Source organism: Macrotis lagotis, chromosome 4 (assembly GCF_037893015.1).
Source record: "Macrotis lagotis isolate mMagLag1 chromosome 4, bilby.v1.9.chrom.fasta, whole genome shotgun sequence".
NCBI lineage: Eukaryota > Metazoa > Chordata > Mammalia > Peramelemorphia > Peramelidae > Macrotis > Macrotis lagotis.
In genome coordinates, this window is record NC_133661.1 from 251,213,531 (window position 1) to 251,230,769 (window position 17,239).

Sequence of the window (17,239 nt, forward strand, 5' to 3'; positions counted from 1 at the left end):
GTTGGCACCAGTCCTTGACTTTAACAGCAAAAAGGAAGAAGCTTTATTGATTGATTTCAGTCTAATTAGCCAGGTTTATCTAAAGAGAATAAGCAGTACTATCTGTGTGTAATGTGAGGTCACTCTTTATCATTGTATACCTCATAAACAAATATGTTAAGAATACCTTATGATAATATGATTATTTTGATTATCTGAAATACATATTTTGTTAATTGGAAGACTTCAAGTTTGGCAAAAACCCTCAGTTTTTAAAAGTTATTATAATGCTATAAAGATAAATGTCACTAAATAAAATATAATTTTTGCTTAGCATTTATTCTTTTTTTTTTTTTTTTGGTTTTTGTGGGACAGTAGATGACTTGCTTATGGTCACACAGTAAGTATCAAGTGTCTGAAGCTGATTTGAACTCAGATCCTCTTGACTTCAGGGCTAGTGTTCTAGCCATTGCACAACCTAGCTACTCCAGCAATATGTATTTTAAATATGCCTTAAAGTTATTTTTGTCATTGATTACCTACAGATTTATGTTACATAATCTCAACTAAGATGGCACTCTAGCAGGGCAATCCTTTTATTCTTCCCTAACTCACTGTACCTCTCACCATAGCATATTTTCTAGAGTTCCCATGATACCCCTTAACGCTGAGGCCTTTGCCACATATTTCCCTGAAAAAACTGACCATTTAACAAGAGCTCTTTCTTCTTATCTCATCACTCAGCTGTCTCCCCCCCACACTATATTTTCCTTTACTCCTGTCTTTACATGAAGAGGTGGCCTTACCAAGGCAAACCCCTCTACCTGTACACATGATCGCATTCTAACCCATCTGCTAACAGTAAATTGCCCCCTCCTCTATTCCTCACTCCTTCACTTATCTTTAGTCTCTTCCTATCTTCTGGCTGCTTCCCTATCTCCTACAAACATGCCCATGTATCCCCAACCTCAAAAAACACTCAATTCACCCAATCCATTCCCACTAGGTAGCATAGCTTTCTTCCCTCCTGTGATGAAATCCTTATTGTCTCTCCTTACTTTATTCTTTTTATTTTTTGCAGCCTTATCATTCATTCAGACAAAATTGTTTTCTCCAAAGTTACCACTGATTTCTTAATTGATAAATCTAATATATAGGCACTAAGTGACTAAGAACAGTAAAGGAAGGAAGAAGACTAGACTGAGAGGTAGAGTCAGAGTACTGATCTATATACAAACATCAGATAGTCAAAGAGAAAATAAGTAGCTAAAATGTACACATATATACATACTCACAGAGTAAATATTTTTAAATTTTCATTGTAGAATATCCAAATTATCAGAGACAAGACTTCAACCTGGTTCTTTCTGACTCCCATTTAATATCCTCACACTCAATCACACCATGAGAAATGGAACCAATAGGGGCTGATGCAAGTCTCATTTTGATATTTGTTTTATATTTTTAAAATCCCCTTCTATAGAATCTCTGTAAGAAATCTTTCACAAGCAGTATAAATGAAGGCTACATAACATATGAAGAAACAGAAGCAAAATTCTAGAAGAGCCTCCTCCTGCCTGGTGGTGGCTGCTACTGCTGCCTTAGTCAAGCTAAGAACAATGGGGAATGAGGTCATGAATTCTTAGATCTCATTCCAACAATACTTCATACAGATACTCTCAGGGCACAGTAAATTGCTCCTTAACATTTGTCCTACCATAGCATTCTTTTTTAATTGACATGGACTGAAGGAAATATTTTTAATTGTAGGAATGAACTTGACCTTTCATGACAATGAATCCCATATTGTGAAGTCCACAAAGCACTGGATCTGGAACTAAGAGACTGGGATGGAATCCTAGCTTGGGGATACTCATAGGACTTGGGGCAAGTCATTTCACCTTTTGAGGCTTTTTCTCATCCATAAATTAAAGGAATTGGATAATTAATAAAATTACTTGCAACTCTTAAATCTTTGATCGTATTATCCTAATTTTGATTCCCTCCTCACACCCATAACTATCATTTTCTCAGGTTTCTGAATTTGTTGGCATTTAAAACATGCTTATATTGATGAATTTGTCAGTTATTTTAAAAATCATCTTAAGATGCAGGAGTCAAAAGTATTTTTTTTAACTATCTGGTTAAACTGATATATTTTGAAAAACTTAGAAGATTGTATGTGATAGAACTTGTCAGTTTCTTGTTCTCTGTTCTTCCCTCTCTTGAAATGTTTGTGATTATTGATGAATATTAGATTCACAATAAAACAAAAAAATTTTAATAAAATTAAATTAGCTTATAAAACTCAGCTGATAAGTGCCCATTTGCCCTTTTCTAAAAATGCCTTCAGTACCAAGTTATTAATGCTACTATTGTAATCAAAAATGTTTTCTAGAAATGATTTTAAACAATTCCAGTTTAGTTTTTTCTTAACTAAAACATCATATCAGTTCATTGACATTTTCTACTTATTTTATTCACTCTAGCTAAATCTATTTTCAGTATTTAATTTTATCCTTAGATTTATATGTTTTATTTCCTAATGGTATTAACAGAAGAAATGTGCATATTTTCCTTCTTATTAACCCCAAATATGTCTGACTCTATTAGAAACAAATGAGTTATGGGGCAGCTAGGTGGCACAGTGGATAGAGCACCAGCCCTGGAGTCAGGAGTACCTGAGTTCAAATCCAACCTCAGACACTTAATTATCTAGCTGTATGACCTTGGACAAGCCACTTAACCGCATTTGCCTTGCAAAAAATTTTTTAAAAAAAGAAACAAATGAGTTTATCTTCATATTTGCCCATGAAAGCTGTTTCTCACATTTCAGTTTTCATGACTTCAACTCTAGCAAAGAAACCTTGAGAAGTTGATAGGAAATGTAAAATCACAAGTAGTTCTTTGTTTTGTTTTGTTTTGTTTTTAGGTTTTTGCAAGGCAAATGGGGTTAAGTGGCTTGCCCAAGGCCACACAGCTAGGTAATTATTAAGTGTCTGAGACAGGATTTGAACCCAGGTATTCCTGACTCCAAGAAAGGTGCTTTATCCACTACACCACCTAGCCACCCCTACAAGTAGTTCTTTCAGTGATATTTTTAGAAAAAAGGTTAACAATTCTTACAATTGACTTAATATTCACTAGGTAGTTCTTTTCAAAGTTTTGACTTAAGTATTTGTTAAGAGGCCCCCATTTGGCATTTTCTATTCATAACTCATCCATGCAATTGACTTCCATTTTACCCTGACTGAAGCTTTTAGCATTTGTTATATGCATAAAATGAATGTGTTGCTGGTTGTTCCTTCCCTCCATTAAATACAATTTCTTAAAGAACTTTCATTTTTATTTTTTTTATCCTTAGTACCTGGCATAGTAGCTATCACATAGTAGGTATTTAATAAGTGATAATTTATTGATGACTACAGTTTCAGTGTTGTCTGATTTAAGGGTCTCAAAAAGTAGAGAAATAGCAACAGAATATCTCACATCTATCTCACATTAGAGGCATCAGTGTATAGTGAATGGAAAGTTGGGCTTCAAACCAGGAAGAGTCTTGTCTCTGACATATCCTGACTGTGTGATCCGGGGCAACCTGTCATTAGTGCCCACGTTCATTGATAAAGGAGTTTCCATTTCTGAGAATAAGCTACACGAATGAAATTTTAGGTATAGCCCTAACCCTAATTATATATCTGTTGATGATTAACTTAATACCACAGAGAATACATATGACTAGCCCAAAATGATGTCAAGGCTGGGACTCAAATCTGTTGACTTTTTTCACTACTATGCTTCTGTGTAAAGTAAAAAAGTAGAATTGATAAGGCTTAGAAATAGTGTGAAAGTAGACACTAGCTTCTAGTTAAGATGGTTCAGTGACACAGCATTTCCCAAGCTAAACTCCAGATGGATAATATATAACTTTTTCATAAAGGGTGACATCATAGAGGAGCAAGGGACATAAAAATAAGATAAGAGCCATTTTCTAGTTAATGAATAATCTAAGGATATTAAAGTTTTCTAATAAAAAAATCTAAATTATCAATAACCATATAAAAATGCCCCAAATCACTAATAATTATAAGCAAATTTAAGCAACTGAGGTTTTATATTTCTTACCCCTCATTAGTGGCAAAGTTGACCAAAGAAAGGAAAAGGACAAATGTTGGAGGGACTGTGGGAAAATCAGTTTTACTCGATGATAGAGCTATGAATTCATTCAGCCATTCTGGAAAGCAATTTGAAACTGTACCCCAAAAGTTACTAAACTTTTCATACCCTTTGACTCTGCAATATCATTACTGGACCTATCAACCTTTCATAGATCTATGATCTGGGAAAGAAGAAAAGGACTCATGTACAAAAATATTTTATGTTAGCTCTTTTATGGTAGAAAAGAACTGGAAATTAAGAAAGTGCCCATTAATTGTGAACAGGCTGAACAAATTATGGCATATGAATATAGTGAATTTTGTTTTGTTATAATAAATAGTTAAAAGTACAGTTTCAGAGAAACCTTCTTAGACTTGTATGAACTGATACAAAATGAAGTGAGTCGAAGCAGGAAAACAATGTATACAAATAACAATTTTATAAAACCAGACATTTTTAAAAGACTTAAGAACTCTGACCAGTGCAATGTTCAAACAGGTCTAATAAAAAAGAATGCTACTCACCTACCAAGAGAGATAACGGACTCAGGGATGCATATTAAGACGCATATTATCATGGAAAATGCAGGAATGTATTGTTTGTGCATATTTGTTGCAAGGGTTTTTTTTTTTAATGGAGAGAAATTTGGTAGGAAAATATATTTTTTTCTTCAATGAAAAAAATCAAATAAAATAATTTCTAAATGTTGCCAAATAAAGGATGGTAGAGGAATCCAACTTTCCAGCAAAGATCTAAGTGAACACTGAACTGAAAAACATTTGAGAAATCCAAAGAGAAACTACAGTAAATGCTTTCGTCTAGCTCTAACTCAGCATTACACAAGAGGACAGTCCTGTCCAGAGAGGCCTAAATAAACTCAGAGGAAGCCTCTCAGTTTGAAATGCTCCAGGGACACCTAGACTAGAAGGTGGTTGAAATCTTTTAGCATTATGACCTTAGACTAAAGTTCAACAGCCCCCAGACTAGGATGGCATTGCTCAGATTAGATTCTCAGAAAAAAGAAATGTCTCAGTCACAAGGACTTAAAGAATACTGGAAGAAATGAATGAAAAGATCAAAAAATGAAATAGCACTGGAAGAAAAAATCAGAAATAGCCTAGAAGAAAATATAATAAATCATTACTCAAGTATCAGACTGCCTAAAAATTAAAATGAACCAAAAAATTCTACTAAATAACAAGAAATATTAGAGAAAAAGGACTTAAATAAAAGAAAATATAAGGTACTTAATATCAAAAAATTGGCTTCAAAGAAAGAGCAAGGGAAGAGATTATAAGAATCATTGAATGCCCTGAAATCTTGACAGCAAGGTTAGAGTATAAGTGAAGTACAGGACCTGGAGTCAGGAAAATATGGGTTCAGATCCCTCCTCAGATATTTATAATTTTTGGCAAGTCACAACCTCTGTTTGCCTCATCTATAAAATGGAGATAATAATAGTAAAGCACAAGATCTTGTAGTGTTGCTATATAGATGCTACCTGATGATGTTTATCCATTCTGGAAGAAGACCATGACATCAGGGAGCTGAAGCTATGACAAGCATATGAACTGGATTTGAGTGAGGAGGTGCAGTGCTGTCACCAGTCTCACTTTCTCCTCCAGAGCCATGTGGGTCCAGTGACAACTGGAGACGGCTTTGGATATGAGGCAATGAGAATTAAGCAACTTGCCCAAGATCACACAGCTAGTAAGTATCAAGTGTCTGAGGCCAGATTTGAACCCAATTCCTCCTAACTCCAGGGCTGGTGCTCTATCCATTGTACCATGCTAGCTATTATCATTTTTTCATTACCCCCCCCCAAAAAAAGGTCTGGATTCCCTATCTCAAGAAAAAGTACTAAAGGAAAATACTATAACATTCTTGCCTTTTTTCAGTTGTATATGAAATTTCCTGCAAGTTTTTTGGTTTGTTTTTGTTTATATCCTTTTTTTAACATCACATTCATTTCTCACCTATCCCTCTTCCTTCTGGTATAAATTATTCTAAGTCCAGATAGCACTTGTTGGGGTGTTTTTGTACTTTATTTTATTTTATTTTTTCAATTACATGCAAAGGCAGTTTTCAGCATTCATCCATTTGTAAGTTTATGAGTTCCACATTTTTCTACCATCCTCCCTTTCTTTCTCCCTCCTCATGACAGTGACATTCTGGAATGAATTGTTCATGTACAATTGTGTTTAATATATTTCCGTATTTATCATGTTGTGAAAGAGGAATAAGTTGCTAAAGGAGAAAAACCATTGTGAAAGAAAGAAAAAACATAAAAGAAGTTTTAAAAATGAAGACAGTATGCTTTGCTCATCTTTCCAATTCCATATTTTTTCCCTGGATACGGTTGGCATTTTCTTTACAGGTCTCAGGATTGTCCTTCATCACTAAACTGAGGAGATGACTTGCATCCATCATACTTGATCATTTCACAATATTGCTTAGTGTGTTCAGTGTTCTCCTGCTTATGCTCACTTCATTCAGCATCAGTTCATGAGTCTTTTTAGGCTTTCCTGAAATCTGACCATTCATGATTTCTTACAGAACAATAGTGCTCCTTTCTCACAAGGAATACACATAGCAAATGGCAAAGAAACCCATTTATCCTAATCATAACAAAACAAATCAAAAAACATACATAGGAGAATTTATACCAGATAATAAAATTTAAAAGTGAAGGAGCTCTCTCATTGGCAGCCAGGTAACTCAGCTCAACCAAAGGAAAGAATCCTAGATCTTATCTAAGGAAAAACATCCCAAATTCTCTAGTGTAGCAGACTAGGCATAGGGACATGATTGAAGACTACTAGCTTCACTCATATCAGCTTCTTGCCAGAGTTTTTTCCTCAGCAACCAGAAGTAGTGTTGTTATCTTCCATCTTTCCTCTCCAAAGTGGAGGAATATGGAAAACATCTTGAGTTTGAAGAATCCTAAAAAAGGCTAAAGCTATCTAGATCTTACCAAATCTATTCCACCTATCATTCAAGGGAGGGCATTTATCTCCACCACTGAGGAAAGCATGTCATATCATTGGGCTTTGGAACTGGGATTACAATCAGTTTCAGCATTGATGCCTTTGGAATCTTGGAATTCACCCTAACATTTTTATTTAGTTTCTTTTTTATTCTCAATTTTATAGCTATCAGTAAACATAAACACTTAAGTACAAAAGAATTTAAAAGTTCTAAATGAAACCACAGTAATGGTTAATAGATGTTTATTAACTTGTGATCATAAATTTGTCATTTATTTTTAAATATGTATGCAATATTAATCTCAATAAGATAGTAAAAAGATTGTTCTATTTGTTTCTGCTTTTCTAAACTCTACTCCCCTTGCTGCAATTTTTGAAAATTTTCTTGCTGCCATTATTATATTATCTATATATTTGTGAGTGTATTGTTTTGATTCCACCTTCAATGAGTATCATTTCCATCTAACTCTTCCCTTGTTTATCCATCACTATTTCTCACTTTTATAGGTAAAACAATAAATATTTAATTACATTGTTATACCACAATTTGATCATCCATTCCCTGGTTGTTTGACAAATGTAACATTTTTGTTTTTTTCTCAATTGATATTTTATTTTAGTTTTCCAATTAACTTGTTATAAAAGTTTTTCAACATTCATTCACATGCATATGTATATTTGTAAATTACATAATTTCTTTCCACCTTCCCTTCCCCCTCCCCTCAGCAACAGTCAGGTGAATATTGTACATACACATCTGTTTAACTTGTTTACAGATTAATAAGGGAAAAGAAAGAAAACTATGAGATAGAAAAGAAATACATGACAACAAAATTTTAAAAAGTGAATAAAGAGGGCAGCTACGTGTGGCTCAGTGGCTAGAACACTAGCCCTGGAGTCAGAAGTTAGCTGAGTTCTAATCCAGCCTCAGACACTTAATAATTACCTAGCTGTGTGGCCTTGGACAAGCCACTTAACCCCATTGCCTTAAATTAAAAAAAAGTGAATATAGTATTCATTCACATTCTGAAGGGGTTGTGTTTTGGGGTTTGGGGTTTTTTTTTGGTTTTGTTTTTCTTCCCCTGGATGGGTGATTGTCCATAGCCAGTCTCCTAGGGTAACAACATTTTGAAATGTAGTACAATATTATACTGTTTTGTGGAAGTAGAGTGGGCTTTGCTCACCACAGATAGAAAGATGAGTAGGGGTTTGGACCTCATTTGTGATTTCATTATATCTCCCAGTTTGGCCCTATGAAGTGGCAAATTCAGGTGCAGTTTATTGGGTCATTTCCTGAGACACTGAGAGATAAAATGACTTGCTCATGGCCACGTAACTACTATGTCAGAAGTAAGGCTTGAATGCAGATCTCCCTGCTTCCAAGGCTGACTTTCCATTATTCCATGTTGCTTTTTCAAGGGATTATATATAACGTGTAGTATGGATTGGAGAGAGCACTGGTCAGAGAATTCTGAGTAGTACAGGCAAATAGGACTTTGCCCAAGGATGCCAACATGGAGAGATGGAATGGAATTTGTTTTTCTTCTAGAAAACATTCTTCCTCTCTGGAAAAGCATAATTTCACACTTCTTTTCTCTCTTCCTCCCCATTTTTCCTCTTTATCAATGCACCCCTTTTCATTCCCCAGTCCTCTCAACTGCATGCAGCAACTTCCCCATCTCACTACCAACCCCACTCCCCAACTGAATTTGCCTCACATAAAGTTTCAAGAAGTTATTGCTCCCACCTACCCTTCCTGCCCATGGCACAGCTCTCTGAATTCATGTTACAGAAAAGAAAAAGAATTCAGCATTTAGGCTAAAACTTGTTTTGTTTTATAGACAAAATTATATTAATTGAACATATAAAAATAGGGCAAAGTTGCCTGAACTGGACTTAGAGAGGGTGGGTAAAGAAAAAAGAAAGGTAGAAGGAAGAAAAAGAGAGACAGAAAAGAGAAAGAAGAACACTCTAACAAAAAGAGAATGAGTTAGCAAAATGGCATGTACTTAATTGTAAACTAACCCAAAGGTGAATGTGATTAAAGAACAGAAGTACAGCAGGAGCAAAGGGCAACAGTGTAGAAGAGAGAGGTTTTCAAAGACACAGACTTAACAAAATGGGTGAGTTACTCAATTGTCAAGATTTTCTGAGCTTTTGGGTCCTCTGGGTCTTAGGAGGGGTTGGCAAAAGACATAAGTGTGAGGATCTTGAATGATCTGAGTGCAAGAGAATTTTTTTCGAGAGAAGTGTACAGAAACACTCAAGACTCAGTAAGCATTTCTGTTAAGCTTGCAGTAAATCAGGCACTGTGCTACAAATTCAGATATAGAAATGAATTGAAGCAAAAGAAGTTGCTGATGTAATCAGAAGACTGGGAAAGAGAGAGAGTTGAAAAGAATTTCAGATTAAAAGTCTGAATTTATGTGATCTAATATGTTTCATAAAAGTAAATAGGATTATGCTTTGTGGTACATACAAAATTTTTAACAACTACATTAATTCAAATTATTTGTTATCAACAGGCCTAAATGAATGCAGAAAAATCATAGCTATGTTTATAATAAAAATTTAATAATCTTCTGTAAGCAAATGTTTTACACCAGTGAAAAACTTTAGAGCATGATCAAGTAAGTCATCCTTTCATCTTCTTATTAGGATTGCCATTTAGTGAAGTATGCCGTTTCTTGATATTTTTATAAAAAGTATTAAAATTTCATATATATATATATATATATATATATATATATATATACACACACAGAGAGAGAAGATAATCTCATTCACTGGAGGTGGGAAAATCAGCTCATAATACTACTAAATGGGAAGAAAATTCCATGGGCTACTTAGTTACATGAGTTTCTTTTCTGAAGATGAATAAACTTTTCTTTTTTGCATTTGGGAAATGCTTCATGACTTTTTTTAACCTTTTTTTTCAGTTCTTCCATTATATTTTTCACAGATAACAAGCATTTATTTCAACATTCATTTTTGTAAAATTTTCTCCTTCCCTCTTCCCCCGAAACAGCAAGCAATCTGATTATAGCCTATACATGCCCAATCATGCTAAACATATTTCCATGTTAGTCATGTTATGAAAGAAGAATCAGAACAAAAGGGATAATCCAAGAGAAAGAAAAAAAAAATTTTTAAGTGAAAATAGCATTCTTTGATCTTCACAGTTCTTTCTCTGAATATATATATATAATATATATATTATATATAATATATATATATATCATTTTTCATCACAAGTCTTTTGGAATTATCCTTGTTCACTGTATCAAATAAACTTTCAAAGTCCTTCTCAGTATCTATTCTTTAAAATAAAAAGAAAAACATTGGAGAATGCAGTTTAGGATAAAGAGCAGGAAAATAAAGGGAATATGGAAATTATGCTACAAAAGTTCCCCATTTTTGCTAGCTTTATTCTTTCATTTTAAACTGAACACCTGGTGAATGACTATGCAATTTTCATTACCTATTACCTGATACCTAATAAGGCATTTGTTTGTACTGAGATCTCTTTGAAAACAAAAGGAAATGTTTGTTTAATGGGAGTAGAAGCCAGAAAGACTTCTCAGAAACCAGAATGAGCTGAAAACATCACTGATAACTGATGAAGAGTATGTGTATGCACTAGTTTTCCCTCTTCATATGCTAGCACAAATGTTTGTTGGATGGATCCATGGAGGAAACCCAATATCTTTATTCTAAACATGTTTCCTAAGAGGAAAAAAGTGACTCAATATGATAATTTGGGGGGTTGCTGATTAAGGCCAGATTAAAAAAAAAGCAGGTATAAAATTAAACTACTAGACTCAGAAAATTCTGTTTTTCAGCTGGTTGTGAGATTGAGCAAAGGAGAAAGGAAATTAAGAATAATAGAGAGTGAAGAAATGGGAAGAGGGAGAGAATGTAAGATGATCAACTTCTCTTATTACAAATCTTTACAAGCAGCTAATAGAATTCAGTTGTAGGTTACCTAAGAGGAAATTTTCTTTATAAAAATGAAATTTGGCCCTTATTCATGATTGCATAATAGAAATACATGAAGTCATAGATTTCTTGGTTTAGATCAATGATTGTCGATCTAAGGTTAAGAGTTTAGATACCTCAAAATGCCTCTTCTTGCCAAGAGTGACATGAAATTCTAAAAGTAAAAAAATGCTGTTTTCTTTCATTCTCTTCAGTTTTAAAAATGTGCATTAGCCATGTTGTACTTAAATTTTAAGTTGGGAATATGAAAAAACTAAACAACAGGAGGATATTGAATTTCAAAAAGGGTTGAAAAATCAAATGACTATTGTAGTAACTACTTTACTAGAAAGAAAAGAGATCTGTGGAGGAGAAAATATGGAATTAGATTTCAAATAATAATCTTGATTCTTACAGGAGAGTAATATAAAAAACAGTTTATACATTAAACCTCAATCAGATGCTGTGACAGTATATTAATAGTAGAATAAGTACATAAATGATAAAAATGGAATTCTTAAAACCTAAATAAGAAATCTGACATATCAGTTGTACTACAAGTAAAGATTATCAATAGCAGGCTACATTCTCCTTTATTGACTGAATAAATGACATCCTAAATCTTGAAGTAGGGCAGCAAAGTGGTACAGGATAGGGTGAAGCCTGGAGTCAGAAAGTCTCATTTTCAGTAGTTCATATCTGGCCTCAGATACTTACTGATTGTATGGACCTTGGAGAAGTCACTTCATCCTTTCTGCCTCAGTTTCCTTATCTGTAAACAGAACTGGAGAACAAAATAGCAAAACACTTCAGTATCTTTGTGAAGAAAACATCAAATCAGATCACAAAAAGCCAGACCCAGGGGGCAGCTAGGTGGCGCAGTGGATAGAGCACTGACCGTGGAGTCAGGAGTACCTCAGTTCAAATCCAGCCTCAGATACTTAATAATTACCTAGCTGTGTGGCCTTGGGCAAGCCACTTAACCCTGTTGCCTTACAAATAAATCTTTAAAAAAAAGCCAGACCCAAATAAAAAACAACTGGGGAAAAAAACACCGTGCTACAAACTAACTATATATAACACAAAAAAGTTTTGTGGGGCCTTTGAGACTCATTTATTGTATTCAAGAAAATTACTAGTAAATTTCCAGATAGAGCAGATTCCATTATTCCATGGACTAGGACAAAGTTTTAACTCCAGTTTTTCAAAAACACAAACTCAGCATCCTTGCTTCCTTGTAGATCTGTGTTCTATGTGTCAAAAGATATATTCCTGGTATTACCAAGGATCAAACTATATTTTGTGATTCTTAGATCCACCTTATGTTTTTGAGCAAAAGGCCCCTATGTAATATCACTCCAGCATTTCAGCAGCATTTTCATCCAGTCCAGCATTTATTAGCTGCCTACTCTGTGCCTGGGCATTGCGCTATGGGTCAGGAAACAGTTACAAAAAAGGAATCATCCCTTCCTCCAAGGAGCTTGCTTTCCAGCAGAATGTAAACAAATACAGAAAAAAAGTGTGTGTCTGTTTGTGTGTGTGTCTTTCTGTGTGTGTGTGTGTGTGTGTGTGTATGCCAAGAATATTAACAAGTTTGTTTTAAAAACATAGTCTTTTGCCTTCTGGAAGAACACATGAAGAACAGAGGGAACTTCTAGTCAGGGAAGAACTAAGGCAGAATGACTCCTGGGAAGTGAGTCTGGCTGGTGTCCAGGGACCCCGCTTTCAGCCTCTTCTTTATCATTTTTTTGTTGAGGGTGCTTTCGGAAATTAATAAATTTCTATCTGTTTGGCCTTGGCTACTGGTGAAAATGACATATAAAAGAGCTTTGGGAATTATAAAAGTATAGGCAGATATAGATTGTTGTGCTAAACACAGGCAGTCCAGGTCAGTAAAGTGTTATGGCCCTATCTGGAAATTACAATGAGAGGGATTGTGCATCTACCTTTTCCCTTGAAAAATTAAAGATTTTTCCTCTATTAACTCCTGGAGGCCAATTTTAAAATTCATTTGGGATCATAAAAAGAAGTAATAAAAGTTATTGCCAGAATGTCAAGTACAACAATACTTGACTCAAGAAGAAAAGAACATTGGTAGCAGATGCAACCTCCAATTAAAAATATAAAAGAAGGAACATTTAAGCTTCCTTTCCCTTTCATAATCATCAGTCATTAAGAAAAGGTGCAAAAGGCTTCATCTACCCTTGTCCAGCTTGCCGTACCAGTTATTAGAATCTGAGAAGTATAAGCTGTATTCCTTCCAGCCACACCTTGGGTACCAAGGGCAGGGTTTCTATTATGGGCATGCTTTTTCTGCACAGCTATAAACAAGAAGGTAACCACTCACTACATATATCTTTGACCCTACAATTTGCTGAAAGTCTCTTTTCCATCTAGATCTTGAAGAGAGAATGGCCACGTCCTTGATTGCAATCTTTTCCATATTAGTTTCCTGTGTTTGCGGCACTGTCTTCCACAGAGACCAGACCTGGTTTGAAGGTGTCTTCTTGTCCTCAATGTGTCCCCTCAATGTTAGCATGAATACCATGTATGGTATCATGTTTGATGCAGGGAGCACTGGAACTCGAATCCATGTTTACACATTTGTGCAGAAAATACCAGGTAAGTATAGCAGTTGTCTGCTGAAAATTTCTATAAATCTCGCTTATCAAGAATTAAAAGTAGGATGTGAGTGAGACTTGAATTATATCTTATGCTACTATAGGACAATATCTGAAGGGAATACTTTAGATTATAGCCCTACATCTAGAGCTAATTTCATTTTGATATCAAAGGATGAGAACTAAACTAACTGAATCTGAAACATGTCTAGAAAGCATTTATAATTTAATGGACTCTTCACTGAAGGTGTATTACACTCCAGAGTTCATTGTATCTAGAAAGAAATGCTTTGCCTTAAAGCTTCAGGCTGTTTTCTGAGTAGTCATAGTATACTGTATGATACCCTTAGTGAAGTAGGTTATATTGTTACATTTGAAAAAATGTCTAGTGCTTAAAGATCGAAATTAAAGCTATTTGAGGGAATCATAGGTTAGTCAGAGTGGGAAGGTGAGATTTGATGAAGGTCCAAAAACCAAACTGAAAGAGGCATTCATTTCTTTTGGGATCAACCATCTCTCAAATAATTTGTGTTTTAATAGAACATCCTCCAACATTGGAAGGGGAAATCTTTGATTCAGTGAAGCCAGGTCTTTCTGCCTTTGCAGATCAACCAAAGCAGGTGAGGCTCTTTTCCATGAATATTTCCAAATACTTCCCAAACATATATTTAGTTTTCATTTCTCAATCTGTTAGGACATTTCCACACTGTAGGCAGGGTTTACATGAGAGACAAGGGAGAATAAAAAAAGACCTTCTGAAAGTTATAACTGCTTTCTATATTACTACTGTTTGATATATTAAATAAGATTAAAGTTATTGATTAATTTTAGCTAAAAATAGACATACTTGTTAAAAGCATAAAGACATGTTTAAACATGGATTACCAAGTAATCTAGGATAATCGAAACTCAACTGAATCAACAAATATTAGAGCTTGAAAGACTCATGAAGACCAGTTTGTTCAACTCCCTTTCATTTTATGAATGAGGAAACTAAGTGAAACCACTTCCCCTAATCACTGAACTGGTTAATGGCAGAGCCAGGGTGAGAATTCAAATCTCCTGGATAACTGCACCTATCCAGTGTGGATTCATTGATTTCCCCTCTAAACTATGGAAGGTAAGGAAGAGCCTTGGAAAGAGCAGGCTAGAGAGAATGGGGAAGTTTGCATTTTTATATTAGAAAGCAGGCACACACATGTGTCAAAGTCTGCACTGAAATCAAGTACAGTAAGGCAAGAGGGAAAGTTTAAATAGCAAAAATAAGCATATCTAAGTAGATTTATGAGAGAGTGCCTAAAACACGATCCATTCTTGTTGCCATCTTGGCTCCACCCCCCAGCATATCTAAGTAGCCTCCAAATTCTAAGGAAAGTGAGTCTGGAGATGATAACCTGAGAGCAGAAGCACCGTTTGCATGGTTCAGTTGAAGTAAAACTGGACCCAGGTCCCAGGTTCCACTCTGCCCCTTTCTCTTCTCCATGATCTCTGGTCTGCAGCTTCATAATCTGTAAAACACAAGAATGAACCAGAACAGATGTATTTCTTAGGTCCCTTTCTCTGTGGCTCTGAGTAAAAGAGACTATGTTTTTCTAGCTCACTGTTGTCCAAAGGAGGTAACTAGAATCAAAGGAGAGTATTTTGGGGAAAAAACCTTGGACTAGCAGTGCTGACCTGGAGAAGGGGCCAGAATGTTAGGAGGTGTTGAAAGCCAGTATATCAGAAGTCCTCTTAGTGGCAGAAAAACAGATAAGTGTTGTTGCTAATAACAACAAAAATGATCATGATAATGGAGGTTGGGTAAAGTATAACATCCTGGCAGAGTAGAGAAGTGGTTTTTTTTGGTGTGTTCTTCCTCTCAAAATAGTCCTAGTTCTACATTTCATTCTACTTTAGCTCATATTCTTAAATCTCAGGCATATTAGTGCCTCAACTCTAGTGCCTAGAGAAGAAGCCAGTCCCAACCAATGGATCTGTACATTCAATTGACTAAGTTTCTCTTTTGCAGGGTGCTGAGACTGTTCAAAGACTCTTAGAAGTAGCCAAAGAATCTATCCCCAAGAGTCACTGGAAAAGAACCCCAGTGGTATTAAAAGCTACTGCTGGTCTTCGGCTGCTGCCTGATCACAAAGCCCAGGCTCTGCTTTTGGAAGTAATTTCTGAAACCCTTTTTTCTTGAGCAGTTCTTTTCCCTCCATGCTAATGTTTTCTTTATTTTTTTCAGCTCTCCTCTAAAGTCAAGTTGTTGTTCTTTTTACAATACCTATGCAAACAAATTTGACAAGTCCTTCCAATGCCCAATTTTAAATTGTTAATATAACTTAGTTTTACTATGAGTATTCATTCCTACTACTCAGTCCTTTCAGATTGCAGTATTCCTATAGATTAGTCAATAATCAAGCCTCTTAACCAGTACAGTGTGCCTCAGATTATGAAGATTTCTTCATAAAATAGTCCTTTTTTTTTCAAGATGGTATTGGTTTATCTAATTCCTTCTCTTAGGGAGACTAAGTTTTATTAAATTCAGTCCCTTAGGAAAAGGAAGGAGGTATTTTTCTGAGCCTATTATTTATACACCTGATATGGGGATCAGTTTAACTGATTCAGAAATCCAAATTCTTTCCTAGGTAAGAGAACTTTTTAAAAAATCACCTTTCCTGGTCCCAGAAGACAGTGTTAGCATCATGGATGGATCCTATGAAGGTACAGAGAAGTGTGGGTGCATATTCTCAGAAAAGAGAGACAGGGAAAGAAAAGCATGATTGAAAAGATGCATGATAGGGATTCAAAGAGGAGGAAATTAGTTAAATGGAAAACTTTAAAGAAAAAAATTAATTGTAAAGAAGGGGAAATTGGGGAAGAGAGGGAGGTGAAATGTGTGGTTAGGAAGTTAAAATTAGCATAGAAAGGGCAATGATGGGGGGAAGGGAGAAAATAAAATGTGTTCTAGATTCTAATAATTTTGTTTTATTTTAGGAATATTAGCCTGGGTTACTGTGAATTTTCTAACAGGTAATAAGTTTCACAATTCACCTTAATATTCCAACTGGTTCCTTAGATTATTTTTCCATTATGGCTTCACAGTCCCATGCTTCCTTCTGAAATCAAAAGAGCAGGTTTTACTACCATGCAAAGAAAGTTCATGAGTTAATTAACTATACAAGTACTTGTCAAAGCAGGATGAAAGAAGCAAGCTGATATTAGTTGTTTGAATATGTCATCTGCAGGTCAGCTGCATGGTCAAAACCCAAAGACAGTTGGGACTCTGGACTTGGGAGGGGCTTCCACCCAAATCACATTCCTGCCCCAGTTTAAGGTAAGTAGCTTTTATTATTGCCCCTTTTTCTTATTACCATTTACAGATTTGCCTTGGGACCAAATAGGTAAAGGCCCATTCTTATTAGCTTAGCTTTCAGGTATCCCTAAATCAGAAAGAATGTAAATGTGAGTCCCTAGAGGAACTGATTGAGTTAGACCTAGCTACTAGAAGAACTTGCCATAACCACAGTCCCTCTTTAT

The 17,239-nt window shown here is 35.2% G+C and overlaps 1 protein-coding gene across 1 annotated transcript in view; it reads left to right on the top strand.

Moving 5' to 3' along the window:
• Nucleotides 1–17,239, top strand: part of ENTPD5 (ectonucleoside triphosphate diphosphohydrolase 5 (inactive)) — a 36,576-nt gene that overhangs the window by 5,655 nt on the left and 13,682 nt on the right. The window contains 6 exon segments of the mRNA XM_074235742.1: nt 13,497–13,721; nt 14,261–14,340; nt 15,729–15,872; nt 16,348–16,423; nt 16,697–16,732; nt 16,948–17,036. Of these exon segments, the coding sequence (XP_074091843.1) occupies nt 13,511–13,721; nt 14,261–14,340; nt 15,729–15,872; nt 16,348–16,423; nt 16,697–16,732; nt 16,948–17,036 (636 nt within the window). The 5' untranslated portion in view covers nt 13,497–13,510.